At 43.9% G+C, this 15,885-nt stretch overlaps 1 protein-coding gene across 1 annotated transcript in view; it reads right to left on the bottom strand.

The window, feature by feature from the left end:
• LOC126249373 (relaxin receptor 2-like) overlaps positions 1-15,885 on the bottom strand; it is a 379,385-nt gene that overhangs the window by 96,577 nt on the left and 266,923 nt on the right. The window contains exon 9 of the mRNA XM_049951026.1: positions 4,006-4,156. Coding sequence (XP_049806983.1) covers positions 4,006-4,156 — 151 coding nt within the window. The remainder of the gene's footprint in view (positions 1-4,005; positions 4,157-15,885) is intronic.

Raw genomic sequence — 15,885 nt, 5'->3', positions numbered from 1 at the left:
TGTTTACATGGCAAACACTCTACCCGACTGAGACATCGAGGACACAGAGAAAAGCGTAACTGCAAGGACCTATCCCTGGCACGTTCCCCGCGTGACCCACGTTTCCAACTTACTGTCCACACACTACATTTGTAGTGCCCATGACCGCTATACTCATTACTCTCGGCAGTCAATCTGCGCATTCTCGTAAGTGTTTGAGCAATGTGAGTGCATCCGCACTGAAGAAGATCATTGGCTGGTAAGTCTTATCTGTACGAAGATGGTATCTGTTGCCGGCCGAAGTGGCCGTGCGGTTAAAGGCGCTGCAGTCTGGAACCGCAAGACCGCTACGGTCGCAGGTTCGAATCCTGCCTCGGGAATGGATGTTTGTGATGTCCTTAGGTTAGTTAGGTTTAACTAGTTCTAAGTTCTAGGGGACTAATGACCTCAGCAGTTGAGTCCCATAGTGCTCAGAGCCATTTGAACCATTTTGGTATCTGTTCTTTCGGACATGTCTGCAGGTCTCGAAGAATGAAATTACAATGAAATCCAGACCATTAGCTGCTTACAGGCGTTGATAAATACACACATCAAAAAAAGGTTTGTATCACCTCGGTTCCGAGAGTTGCGGAACCTGTACAGAAAATTGGAATAGAGATCAACATAAACATGATTTCCGTCCTTTTTATTGCTCATGAAAACCACGCATTGCATGTTGTACCACCATACTGCGAGACCTTCAGAGGTGGTGGTCAAGATTGCTGTACACACCGGTACCTCTAATACCCAGTACCACGTCCTCTTGCGTTGATGCATGCCTGTATTCGTCGTGACATACTATCCACAAGTTCACCAAGGCACTGTTGGTCCAGATTATCCCACTCATCAACAGCGATTCGGCGTAGATCCCTCAGAGTGGTTGGTGGGTCACATCGTCCATAAACAGCCCTTTCCTATCTGTTCCAGGAATGTTCGATAGGGTTCATGTCTGTAGAACATGCTAGCTACTCTAGTCTAGCGATGTCGTTATCCTGAAGGAAGTCATTCGCAAGATGTGCACGATGGGGGCGCGAATTGTCGTCCATGAAGACGAATGCCTCGTCAATATGCTGCCGATATGGTTGCGCTATCGGTCGGAGGATGGCATTCACATACTGTACAGCCGTTACGGTGTCTTCCTTGAGCACCAGCGGCGTACGTCGGCCACACGTAATTCCACCCCAAAACAGCAGGGAACTTCCACCTTGCTGTACTCACTGGACAGTGTGTCTAAGGCGTTCAGCCTGACCGGGTTGCCTCCAAACACTTCTCCGACGATTGTCTTTTTGGAGGCATAAGCGACACTCATCGGTGAAGAGAATGTGATGCCAATCCTGAGCAGTCCATTCGGCATGTTGTTGTGCCCGCCTGTACCGCGTTGCATGGTGTCGTGGTTGCAAAGATGGACCTCGCCATGGACATCGGGAGTGAAGTTGTACATCAAGCAGCCTATTGCGCACAGTTTGATTCGTAACACGACGTCCTGAGGCTGCACGGAAAGCATTATTCAACATGATGACGTTGTTATTAGGGTTCCTCCGAGTCATAATCCGTATTTAGCAGTCATCCACTGCAGTATAAGTGCTTGGGCGGCCTGAGCGAGGCATTTCATCGACAGTTCCTGTCTCTCTGTATCTCCTCCATGTCCGAACAACATCGCTTTGGTTCACTCCGAGACGCCTGGACACTTGTCTTGTTGAGAGCCCTTCCTGGCACAAAGTAACAATGCGGACGCGATCGAACCGCGGTATTAACCGTCTAGGCATGGTTGAACTACAGACAACAATAGCCGTGAACCTCCTTCCTAGTGGAATGAATGGAACTGATCCGCTGTCGGACCCCCTCCGTCTAGTAGGCGTGCTCATGACTGGTTGTTTACATCTTTTGGCGGGTTTAGTGGCATCTCTGAACAGTAAAAGGGATTGTGCCGTGATACAATATCCACAGTCAACGTCTGGGACCCGGGGTGATGCAAAACTTCTTTTGATGCATGTATCAACGGAGACATTTCAAAATTTGCGCCCCGACTGGGACTCGAACACAGGATGTCCTGCTTACATGGCAGACGCTTTATCCGAGTGCGTCATCGAGAGCACAGAGGATAGTGAGACTTTAGGGACTTATTCCTGGCATGCTCCCCAAGTGACCCACATTTCCCACTTACTGTCCACACACTACATTTGTAGTGCCCCTGCCCACTATACTCATTACTCGCGGCAGTCAGTCTACCGATTCCCCCAAGACTTTGAGCAATGTGAGTGCATCCGCACTGAAGAAGATCTTTGACCGGTAAGCCTTATCTATATAAAGATGGTATCTGTTCTTTCGGACATGTCCGACAGAACAGATACCATCTTCATATATCCGTCGCTGTAGGTCCGTTATTGGGTGCAATTTCATTCATACAGCAGTTTTCTCGCTCTTGAACCTAGCGATATACTGGTATGAAGTTCAGCTGTCAATACTAAATGCCAACATAAAGTCAAGGAGTGTTCCACCCCACTTCCCTGGAACACGTTATTCTGCGACTTCACCTAGTTCAGCATCAAGACAGCTAATTTAAGAATCAAATTACATACTACAAATACATTATGTAATACACTGAGATGACAGAAAGTCATGGGATAGCGATATGCACACATGCAAATGGCGGTAGGATCGCGTGCACAAGGTATAAAAGGGCAGTGCATTGGTGGAGCTGTTATTTGTACTCAGGTGGTTCACGTGAACAGGTTTCCGACGTGATTATGGCCGCACGACGGGAATTAACAGACTCTGTACGCGGAATGGTGACTGGAGCTAGACGCATGGGACATTCCATTTCGGAAATCGTTAGGAAATTCAATATTCTGAGATCCACAGGGCCAAGAGTGTGCCGAGAATACCAAATTTCAGGCATCATCTCTCACCATGGACAACAGTGGCCGATGGCCTTCTCTTAAGCACCGAGAGCAGCGACATATGCGTATGGAGCTGTCAGTGCTAACAGACAATTAACACTGCGTGAAATAACTGCAGAAATCAATGTGGAACGTACGACGAAAGTATCGGTTAGTGTAGTGCCGCGAAATTTGGCATTAATGGGCTATGGCAGCAGAAACCGTATCGAATGCCTTTGCTAACAGCACGACATCGCCTGGAGAAGCTCTTGTGGGCTCATCACCATATCGGTTGAACACTATACGACTGGACAACCGTGGCTTGGTCAGATGAGTCCCGATTCAAGTTCGTAAGAACTGATGGAAGGGTTCGAGTGTTACGCAAACCCCACAAAACCACGAACCCAGGTTGTCTACAAGACACCGTTTAAGTTGGTGGTGGCTCCATAATGGTGTGGGCTGCATTTAGATGGAATGGACTGGGTCCTCGGTTATTTTCGGATACCTGGAAATCGTTTGCAGCCATTCATGGAGTTCAAGTTCCCAAACAACGATGGAATTTTTATGGATGACGATGCGTCGTGTCACCGGCCCACTATTGTTTGCGATTGGTTTGAAGAACATTCTCGACAGTTCGAGCGAATGATTTGGCAACCCAAATCGCCCGACATAATTCCCATCGAACATTTATGCGACACAATCGACAGGTCAGTTCTTGCACAAAATCATGCGCTGGGAACACTTTCGCAATTGTGGACGGCCATAGAGACAACATGGCTCAATATTTCTGCAGGGGACTTCCGGCGACTTCTTAAGTCCATGCCGAGTCTAGCAGCTGCACTCCGCCGGGTAAAAGGAGATCCGAGACGGAATTAGGAGGTATCTCATGACTTGTCACTTCAGAGTATATGAAAAATGGATGTTAGTCACGGCGGGCGCTAGTTATTATACTTCCAGCATTAGAGAGGATTGATTTAAATAGAATTTTCGTAAGAATGAGATCGCTATTACTTCACTACTAAGGCGTTGATTTTCTTCTGTCATAATGTCTGAGATCCAGGAAGCCAGGAGCGTTTGTAACAGTGACTAGGCTGATTTTCTACTGTACCTGGAATGATAGCCAAGCTGATCCCTGCGATCCAGATGAGGGCCAGCGTGGCAGCGGCGCTCCTCACGGCTAAGCTGGTGCTGTGAGACAGCGGCAGCGCGATCAGAATGAACCGCTCCAGCGACATGAACACCATTATCAGCACTGAAACCTGCAACAGAATTTGTGGTTTTCTTTCCCTGACAAATGAGCTTTAAGAATCCCCAGTATTCAAGTGAATGCATGATAACAAAATCTTGAAATTAATTATAAGGAAATAGGACGGTACTTCTAAATTAATTAGGTTCTTCATACGATGGTTTTTCTGTTTTATGGGATTGTTGATAAGCTTCTTTTTATTTAAGGTAGGAGCTACTGATGTTATCTCAGTTGATGAACAATTTCTGACATTTACGTAGCGTCCGTGCATGTTTTAAGGAAAAGGTAGAGGCAAGGGACGTGCACTTTATCGCTAGAATTCATATAACTCGTATGAAATATCACCAGGGTTTCCTGAGCATTAAGGGATTTATTGTTTTTTCACAATATCTATTACCCGTTTTTTGAAACTCACGCAAATTGAAGTACTTAATAGAGTTATAGGACAGGTAGGTGTAGCAAAGTGGTAAGCTTCCTGACAGCTGTCATTATGTGGCTTTGTGGTGGTATACTCTTAAAATGTGTGTGAACAAAAAGGAAAACAATTTTCTTTTATCTGAAGAACGAAGAAAAGGCCCAATTTAATTCTGTAGCACTGAAAATGTGAATGAAATTGATATTAGTGACCAAGGCGTTGGGAAATAGCTGAAAATGTTAAAATTGAATAAAGCTCCAGGGGTCGATGGAATCCCTGTCCGAGGCTATACCGGATTTGCTGCTGAGATAGTCACTTTTTTTATCCATGATATACCGTAGATTACTCTAACAAAAAGCGTACCAGCGTTTGGAAGGGAGCATAGGTTACACCTGTCAACACGAAGGGCATGAGATGTAATGCACAAAAAGGTTAGTAGAAGTGATCCACAAAACGACCGTCCGTTATCCTTGACAGTCATTTGCTGTAGAATCAGAGAACGTACTGTGATATAATTCTATTCAACTCGCTGCACTTTCTATAACTACGAGATCGATTACGATTAACTGACCTATTCCAAATCGATTACTTCTGATGAAAACTGCTTTGTTCGTCATAACCTAAATTCTGAATAAGGAAAGTTGGATATGATGTAACATAAAAAATGTTCAGATGTGTGTAAATTCCTAAGGGACCGAACGGCTGAGGTTATCGGTTCCTAGACTTACACATTACTTAAACTAACTTAAACTGACTTATGCTGAGAACAACACTAACACCCATGCCCAAGGGAGGACTCGAACCTCCGGCGGGAGTGGCCGCGCAATCCGTGACATGACGACTCTAACCGCGCGGCCACTCCGCGAACGTGATGTAATATAACACACACTTTCATCCACTACACAAAATTGCTTGAAATTGTCCGTCACTTTCCATATCAGTGTATTTACTTTATTTAGTTATCAGCTTCCTTTCGTATTTGGTTTCTCCTTTAAAAATTATCTCCAGTTTTACTAATATGAATTGGAAGTCTGAATCACCTGTTATTTGCGGTAACATGATACGTTTTGTGGAGCATGGCTTCTATCAACTAATCCTGACGTCTGACATGAAAACACTACTCGTCTTATTTTTGATACTTTATTAGAAATGCCTTTTGAAGCGATTGATGTACTTCATTCGAAACTGCAAGTGAAAATACCACCATTCTGACAACTAGTTTCACTTAAAAGACCATGTTTTAATTACTATTATTTAATTAAAGCATCGATAAAGACGTATCAATAACATTCGGAACACCTCGTCTAAATGAAATGCAATTAAAGTTTTGTAATCCCTTGATCAAACAGAGTCGTTTGATTTGTATCATGATAGCCATCTGTTCGAAGTTTATATTGGAATTTTTCTAGTCATTTTTGTTTTTGTATGTTTTTTAGCCTCTCCTCCATTTCAGCCTGTTTGAATCGGTATATTATGAACACAATTTGCGTATGATTCCAACAGACAATTTGGGAGGGACTACCGATGTCATTTGGATGATCTGAACTGTTTGCAATATTAGCTATCAGCATAACTTAAATTTACACGATACTTAATTTGAGTCATTAGACAGGTGGTAATTCTGATGTAGGGCTTTTCTGACCCCATGAGAGCGACGTCACTAGCCACTAGAATAACAGCGGCAGGGAGGGAGCGGGCTGCCATTTCTGGCGGCAGTACTTGGGGCGGTTGTCGTGGTGAGAGTACTGACAGACGCTTAGCAGATGACAGATGACAGACGTGCATACGTTTCCGAGTTGGAGGTTCAGCGTTTTTGCCTAGTGTGAGGGTGGCGACACTGACTCACTGAGGCAACAAGATACTTCTGTTGTTCAGTGCATTTGTCTCGTGTTGTTTATGCACAGAACAGTAATAAACCAAGATTATTCGAAGTGTTTGTCATTTGTAAAGTTAAAAGATCATCTCAAACATACATATGAAGTCGTGGAAGGGCAATCTTGGACATAAAACGATTACGAGATAAGTATATCCACAAGAGTATTGGACTTAGGAATCTATGTTAATGGTGGGGCTCGAATTAATGCTAATTAAAATAATTAATATATAGCTCTAAAATGAGGTCCCTACAGCCCGGAATAGAAAGTTTAATTTATATATTGAAGTGATATATAGCTTTTAAAATAGCTTTTATAGCATAAAACATCAAGAAAAATGAAGTGTGTCTATTCATAATGTTTACATGCTGAAATGTGAAAGATGTCGTCAACGTTCTTAATCTAGGACATAACAACATAAGTACTTTTGTGTTTTTTTCTTTTGAAAGTGAAGTTTTTATTCAGTGTAAAACCAAGGAACACATCAGAATTTGCAATACTGACACAAACATCGACCCAAAGAGTAGTGAGGAGCAGGAAGAGCTTGGTGAACAAAGTACTACTGTTCATGCAGCACCAGAAAAACTCTCTCACGTTTTAATTCAGATTATGGCATCCCTCACTCAATTAAAGACTACTAATAAAAGTTTGGCAAATGCATTAAATGGGGTGAACAATAGTATGATCGGAAAGATTCATGTTGTTAATGTGGAAATTGCTTCTTCAAATGCAGACCTGAGGGCAGATAAAGTTGACACACTAGCAACTAAAGTCCAACAGTTAGAGAACAGGATTGATGAGAAGGAAAATTGTTTAGCCACATCATAGTACTTTAGCATTTGAGGGTTTCTGCATTACTCTACATTGATGAGCCAAAACATGATGGCCACCTGCTTAATAGCACGTTTGTCCTTTGGAACTATACATTACGGCTTCTGCGTATCAGGGATCCGATAGTTTGTTGGTAGGTTTGCTGAGGTATGTGGCATTAGATGTCTGCGCAAAGGTCGTGTAATTCGCGTAAATAACGGGCCGCTGATTTGCGCAAACGGTGGGTTCCATGGAATTTACACCAGGTGAATTTGGCTGGCGAGACATTAACGCGAGTTCACTACAACGCTCCTCAAAACGCTATAGCATAGTCCTGGCTCCGAGACATGGACAGTTATACCGCTGAAAGATGACATCGCCGTTGAGGAAGACATGAAGCATGAAGGGATGCTGGTGGTTCGCAGCTGTCAGTGTGTCTTAGATTTCTACCACAGGTCACAAGAAAGCGTAAGAGAATGTCTCCCATAGCATAAAACTGCTCCCACCAGCCTGCGTCCGTGGCGCGCTACACGTTTCGAGCCGCCGTTCACCTCGATAACGGCGTTTGTGGAGTCGACCATCGACCTAGGGTAGCAAAACTGTGATTCACCCGAAGAAGCGATCCGTATCCATTGATCGGCGGACGAATCGCCATAGCCCCGTGCCCAATGCAATCGTAATTGACGATGTCGTTGGGTCAAAAAGTGAACACGTAGTGGTAGTCTGCTGCGGAGTTCCATGTTCAAGAATGTACGGTGAACGGTGTGCTCCGAAACACTTGTGAGTGCACCATCATTGCCCTCTTTCGGCAGAGATGCCATATGTCACACCTACCCTACTTTAATGAGCAGACGAACCTCCGAACCCCAGGTTCTGTGAAGAGTCGTGAACGTCCAACCATTTAGCACTAAATGGTGAACAGTGGACCAGCTTCGCTGTTTTCAAGATACTCGTTTACAGGCTGTGTGTTATAACAATCTGCCCTTTGTCAACGTTGCTTACCTCAGTGGATTTCCCTATTTGCAGCCCATACCTTCTGTAGGGTGATACCCCGTCCGTATCTGCTCAGCGTACAGACTTTTGTTACCGCGTCACTTGCCCGCAACACCACCAGGCGGCATCCAACGCCGCAGTGGGCTGTGGTCATAATGTTTTGGCTCATCAGTGCATGTTTTGTGTTTTGAGGCTTGCTAGGGTAGCGCATGAAGTTGTGAAAAGCCATTGTGGCAGGGTGGCGTAGTGGTTAGCACATCTGCCTAGTGAGTAGCAGACTGAGGTTCAGATCCCGGCTCCGGTACAAATTTTCATTCGTCGCTTCAGTCTCACTATGTAGTCTAGATCTTTCTTCAGAGCTGAATACGAGAAATCTGCTTTTTCGGCTTTGAATAAAGAGTCTGAAAGATGCTTCTAGGATACAAATTTTGTCCATTCGCTTTATGTTATAATATAATTATCTTGTTTTTGCAAAAAATCTCTCTAAATATACTTTGGACAAACTACTGCATTAAGATGTATATGGAGATATTGACTTCATTACATTATTACCAAGGGTAAATTAAGAACAACCGTTTTGAACACTTCTACTGTACTCTCTAGTCTCCTTTCTATTTTTCTGGCTGTTATTCATTAAGTCCTTGTATCTAGTCCATTTGATTGAGTTCATACACCCCATTACACTACTGGAAATTAAAGTTGTAACACCAGGAATGATACGAAGTAACGAGCTTTTACTTATTGTGAGTATTTTGTATGTGTATAGAATACATGATTGTATTTGCACGTGACTGAGAGTAAACATGTTGCAAAATATAGTACACAGAGCTGCCATGTCTGGTAGAAATAACGACTGTAACGCAGCTCGGCATCGAGTCAAACTGAGCTCGAACGAAACATACGGATGGATAATGCCATGCTGCTTCATCTCTATGCTGGAGGTCATCAATCGTACTGGCTGGCGACTAGAGGCGTGTCAGTCTCTCGGAAACCCACGATTAGACGCTTGCAGGGGTGAGAGATTTGGAAAATGTGCTGACCAGGGGAAATGTCGAACACCCTCTACGTCTAGGTACGTCAGGACAGTCTGCTGCCAAAATTACCGGCTATGCAAACCAGCGGTCATCGGGTTGCGTATGCAGTGGTATACTCTTTGACATAAAACTAATGATATTCAAAGTCCGGCTGTCTGCACAATCTGGCCACACTATAGGCCGCGCAGCTCATAGAGGAAGTCTTGTCCTCTGTTCGAGTTGCTATACTACTTCTACGTCTCTGGTGCAGAGGTGAACAACATATCGTCTGAATGCAACGTCTCGCTGGTGAAACCGCCCGTTACCTAAATTTTTACAGCGCCTTTCGTACGAATGCAGATGTCTTGAATGTAATGATAGCACAGCTAACATATATTTTACTTTCTGACGCATCGCTAATAACAGTTCAGTCCACAAACATGTTTTGCGAAAGATTTCCCGGCAGACTACCTTTGAAAGCCGCATGCATCAGACCTTTCCAGAACCCACTTGCTGGCACGCAGCAGCTGCTGCTGCGGCTGAGGAATTTAAAATGTTATACTGTTGTTGAGAGATGCTAAACAAATAATGTCTATGATTTGCGTTTCACACTCGAGAGCAAAGAGACAGACGATATTTTTATATGACGAGTATTGTATTACACTAATGTGCAGGATATGAGTGTGGCTCAGTATTAATTTTATAGTTTTTGATCTAATCAGAATAACTCACTATGTTGTTTAATGTTATTATTAATGTTTTATATCTCGTTTCTTATCATTTTAGAAGCGATTATTCATGGAATTTTTTCTTCAGGAATTCGTATGTTTTCGTCAAGCCACAGTAACTGTAGTATAATGAATTTTACTGTCATCGTTTGATCTCTTACGTCAAATTTATGTGATAAACTGAGTGAATACCTTGCAGTGCATGCACTATAGCAACGGAAGCACTCTGCATATTTTCAAATGCTTCAAATGGCTCTAAGCACCATGGCACTTAACATCTGAGGTCATCAGTCCCCTAGACTTAGAACTACTTAAACCTAACTAACCTAAGGACATCACACACATCCATGCCCGAGGCAGGGTTCGAACCTGCGACCGTAGCAGCAGCGCGGTTCCGGATGGCTCTGAGCACTATGGGACTCAACTGCTGTGGTTATCAGTCCCCTAGAACTTAGAACTACTTAAACCTAACTAACCTAAGGACATCACACACATCCATGCCCGAGGCAGGATTCGAACCTGCGACCGTAGCAGTCCCACGGTTCCGGACTGCGCGCCTAGAACCGCGAGACCACCGCGGCCGGCGCGGTTCCGGAATGAAGCGCCTAGAACCGCTCATCCACAGCGGCTGGATGTATATTTTCAGGTCCACGTACGGATTCATGGAGAACTTAATGCTGACGGGAAGTGATATTTAAAGTACTGAATAAGATTTAAACCAACAAAATTGGCCATTTTCGAAGCTACCCAAGAGGAAGAAAGTTGCTAACGTCGGTGTAAGCAAACGTCTACAGGGGTGTCTAATTGCTATTACACAGATTTGTCACAGAGGAAATGTATTCACTTCTTAATATCTTTCTGAAAAATGGGTACTACGTGACGAACGAAATTCAAATTCGTGTCGTTGACGGTCGAGTAGAATTTGTTTAGAGACTTTGTACAGTGAATAAGCTTACTACTCACAAAGCTGACATACATGATCATTAGCACAGCTTCTTGAGTCGAGCTTGTGAGAAGACTTAACATGTAGAGGTCTTCTTCAGATTTTGTTAAACATTTCTTCTAACAATTTGCAGCCCTTAAAAACGAAACGGAAAATAAGAAGCTCGAGTACACTGGTCTGCAACGCGATTGTAAATCATAACAAATGTCAACCTTACTTAAAAAAAAAATGGTTCAAATGGCTCTGCGCACTATGGGACTCAACTTCTGGGGTCATCAGTCCCCTAGAACTTAGAACTACTTAACCTAACTAACCTAAGGACAACACACACATCCATGCCCGAGGCAGGATTCGAACCTGCGACTGTAGCGGTCGCGCGGTTCCAGACTGTAGCGCCTAGAACCGCTCGGCCACTTCGGCTGGCACCTTGCTTCACAAGACTTGTGTGGAACTACTAGTTTTTTTTTGTCTCTTTTTCCGTGAAGCGGGTTTGACCCGGGTCAGGCTCTCCTTCTGAGTCCCGGAAGTAACTTTTTTTTCTTTTTTTTGTTAAAATGAAACTACAACCAACAATTGAAGGACAACACATGTACCTAAAAGTGTACCTTCTTTGTACATATAGAACAAAGAAAACAATCTTCGAAACAGCTTGCCAAAGATAGAAACGAGAAATGATAGTGGCAATATACCGGGATAGCGCGCCTCGGCGTCTCTATCAGATAAGGACCACATCCGCTGACCATCTTACCCAACATGCTGTTGGTAAACGTGAGATTTAGCACCTTAGCAAAATTTACCCCATAACGGGTCAATTTGGAGGCATCCAAATGTGCAGGAAGCATGTACTACTGAAACGTCAGAAAGTCATCCCCCACACACCAGAAACAACAAAATGTACAAAATGAGCAATTAATCATATCACGGAATTAGTCTTAGACTTCAGAAAGCAGGAAACCGACCACAGGGTAATGTCGATGGTGTGACGGAAGTCCTGGTGGGAAAGCAAGTTGGTTCCGCAACTAGAGTCAGTTCTCCAGGTGACCACTGCACGTAAATCTATGCGGCAGCATGTCCAAGGAACCACATCGAGAACGTGTAGCCGTGTCACTAAGTCCCATTCGATGCAGTCATTCATTAGCTAAATTATTTATGACTGTGTACTAAGAGGCTGCCACTTCCATCGTGTGAATCTAGATACAGATGTTGGTCCATACAACTTTCCAACGAACACGCGGTGATAACAGTTCAACGGGATTCGAACAGACCACCCCGTCCCAACGAGCAAGCGGGAAGTGTGTCGTGACCATTTGCCGCCTCAAGATGTCGTTCAAAAATGGTTCAAATGGCTCTGAGCACTATGGGACTTAACATCTGAGGTCATCAGTCCAACTTAGAACTACTTAAACCTAACTAACCTAAGGACATCACACACATCCATACCCGAAGCAGGATTCGAACCTGCGACCGTAGCGGTCGCGCGGTTCCAGACTGAAGCGCCTAGAACAGCTCGGCCACAGCGGCCGGCAAATGTCGTTCTTTAGATAGTTCACCGCAATATAAAATTGTCGAACGTGACCTAGTTCGAAACGAATGAGACCAATGTCAACAGGCGAAGCAAGACTCACTTGCTGTAAGAGAGAAGAGTCTTTATAGTATGCAGTTCACGGGTAACCATCAGTATCATGGGTCAGAAATACAATGCAGACGTCTTGCGTCTGATATCTGAGAGAGACAAGCCTCCTTCCTTGGGCGGCTTCGTCAAAACTTCGTAACTTAGTTTAAATGTATGGCCTTTCCATATAATTCGACCAGACAGTTGTCACAACTTTTTCGCTGCCATTCTGTGAAGGGGAAAGAGCTGCGTGATATACAGCGTGAGTCGTAACTGTTGCCACCAAGAATAACTCCGAAAGTATGATAGGAGCTGAAAAGTTTGTGCCACAAAAGTTGCATGGTACAACTGGGGCCATAATATGACGTTGGTTTCTTGTTGCTAGGTAGGGTCGCTTCATCAACATGAAGGTCAGCCTTTTTTTTTTTAACTGGGATGCAATAGTTTGATACTTATTTCTTATTTTCTGATTGCGGCTATCGAGACGAATCCAGTGATGTGTAACAGAATTCAATGCGATGCATACAATCCGTACCAGTTAATTCTTTGTGGAAACTAATATGGTAAGGATGATATTTATGGCGATGCAAGATTCTCTTGCAATTTGACGCGAACTAACTCAAGGATCTCGAACCACTGTGGCAAGAGTACCAATTTCCGTTTCCTTATTAATAACTTTTCTTTGCCAGTTACGTTTCCGATACGTTAAAGAACCAGTTGTTTTCAGTTTATCATACACATATTTAAATGTACGAGGTGTAGGATGAGTACGTTGAGGATATCTTTCAGCGTATAAGACTCTAGCTCTCACTGAATTTCGTTGGCATTCTCCGTAAATGAGAAGCATATCGACTTGTTCTTCGAAGGAATACACCATTCACATTCGCTTGATTCGACGATACTATTCTTACTCTTCCTATTAGTGTTTTATTGTGAAACCGTCGAATGGTGTTTACATGTCAATGGTACGTTAGATGGATATGCCATATTCAGCGAATATATACTATTTGCACGATATACGAGAGAGAATTGTCTGAGAATGTGCTTCGATAAGTGCCGAAGTGATAAGGAATACCGCTCAATCCATGATAAGAAGATTGTAGCACTGCATTGATACCAATGATCATCACTTCGAACACCCTATGTAAATGGACTTTCATGCCACCTTTTTGACCTTCGTTGACCTTCAAAGACCTTACTGTTACACATCATTGGATTCGTCTCAACAGCCGCTATCAGAAAATAAGTATCAAACTATAGCAACCCATTTAAAAAAACAAAGTTGACCTTCATATCTCCGAGGCGACCCCACCAAGCAACACAAAACCAAGGTCATAATATGGCCCCCGTTGTCCCTTGCAACATTTATCCCACCAACGTTTCAGCCACTATCATACTTTCTGAGTTATTCTAGGTGCCATTAGTTAGTGACTCATCCAGTATGATACGCTTTACACAAAATATGGGTACCCAATATCCGTACTTTTCGCAAAATGGTAAGCGTGTGTGGTTCATGTTCCAGTACGGCACCCTGAATTTCAGATTTTCAATTCAAAGCCGCAATCTTCAGTGGACAATGGCCAACGACACCACCAAAGGTCTATGCCAGTCCACAAAACGTGACCAAGGAAGGACAGCGTCCTCGAAGCTTCGTAGGTTGAGAAATTTTCATTTGTCTTCCTTTAAGCCCGCGCCTGAAGTACGACAAAAGCTATCAGTTATGAGCTTTAGCAAGTGTTCTTCCTCACTTCATCAGCATACGCCCTAGCTGTGAGGTTACCCCCTGAGTGTTTTAGATCTGACAGCCGATCAGCAACTTGCCGCAACAGCGGTTCAAGAAACAGGGCAAAGACATAGCGAACTGCCCTGAGGCACTCTCCTACAGAAAACAACCGGTGACGTCAGCCGTCCACTGACCACCACTGACGCTGCAAAGTTCACAAGTTGCAAAGAGCGACGCATGAGGGAGCTGTAAGCCCAAAACCTCCAATAGGCCATCGGGATACGCGCAACTAACACGATCAAATGTCTTAGAAAAATCTAAGAAGGCAAAAGCACAATGAGTAGATGTAACAGCCGCCTCCGATACCACATCCCTGTACTCTGCCTCTAGAGTCAAAATTTAACAGCTAGGGAGGCAGTATCGACGTTTACCAATCACATGACCAAGCAATAATGACAATATGATGTTTACAGCCCATGCAATAGTTTTGGAGACAAAGATGAATGGCGTCAGGGGACGAAAATCAGCCTCTGTTAGACAGTAATGATGCTTCGGAATGAGATCATCCTTTCCCACCTTGAAGCTCGCAGGCACAGCTCTCCCCTCAAAATCTAGCTTAAAATCTAAATAAAAGTAGAAAATTATTATAAGAAGGTAAAAACGTCGCTTTGGCTGCGGCAAGATTTCTAATAAAACCACGACCGGTTTCACGCGAATTTAGGCGAATACTCAAGTGATATAAATTTTAATACATTATTTTACGCTATCCTGAAGCCTCTCCCCGTCCTTCGCCTCACTGGTAAGTTAAAACCCGCTAGAAGCGTTTGTCAATTTGATAAAAGGGGGATGTCCCATATTGTCAGCTGGAGGCGATGAGGGCGCGGCCGTAAGGAACACTGAGTTCAGATCATACATGCCCGAACCCTGGTGGGACTCCGTAAGATCCACGCCAGAGGCCTAAAGAAAACCCGAATACGCCACAGCCTCCACAGGATGACAGGAAGCCACTACGCAATCTGTATCACCAAGAGAGAGACTTGACGCAGGGGGGACTCCACATTGGAAATATGTGCATCCTGGGTACGACGTGGATGATACTGCAGCACCTGAGCATCGGTACGGGGAGCAGACAGAGCAGAATCCGTCTTCGGCTTTAACAGGGAAAATTGCTCGCGAATTAACTCTAACCGAGCTGTGGACTGATATTAGAATTAGCACCTACCATCAATTTATGTCACTGTCCAACAGGGTGTTTGAAAACAAAAATTCATTTCGGATAATTGAATCGTTGGTGACGGGATGTTCTGTTTAATGTACATTTCAACGGAACGTATACCATTGTAGTACTGAAGGCGGTGCTGACTCGACCGGTGTTCCCAGCCCACCATATTTAAGCAACACATTCTTAAGATATTGGTCATCTGCCTCCGGCGACAAGTTGAAAACCTGCACAGTGGTACATTCAACATCATAACTGGCAAGCAGAACAACAGCAACCGATCCATCCCTATGGCTGAAAGAAACCTGACTGCTATGTCTAAGTAAGAACCTGTCTACTTGTAGGGTGTTCATGAATTTTACAAAGAGGACATAAAGCTCAGAGTCAAAATATGCGGTGTGAACCTGATCTG

This window comes from Schistocerca nitens, chromosome 3, assembly GCF_023898315.1.
Source record: "Schistocerca nitens isolate TAMUIC-IGC-003100 chromosome 3, iqSchNite1.1, whole genome shotgun sequence".
In the NCBI taxonomy this organism is placed as follows: Eukaryota; Metazoa; Arthropoda; class Insecta; order Orthoptera; family Acrididae; genus Schistocerca; species Schistocerca nitens.
This window is presented reverse-complemented; position numbering and strand designations above follow the sequence as displayed.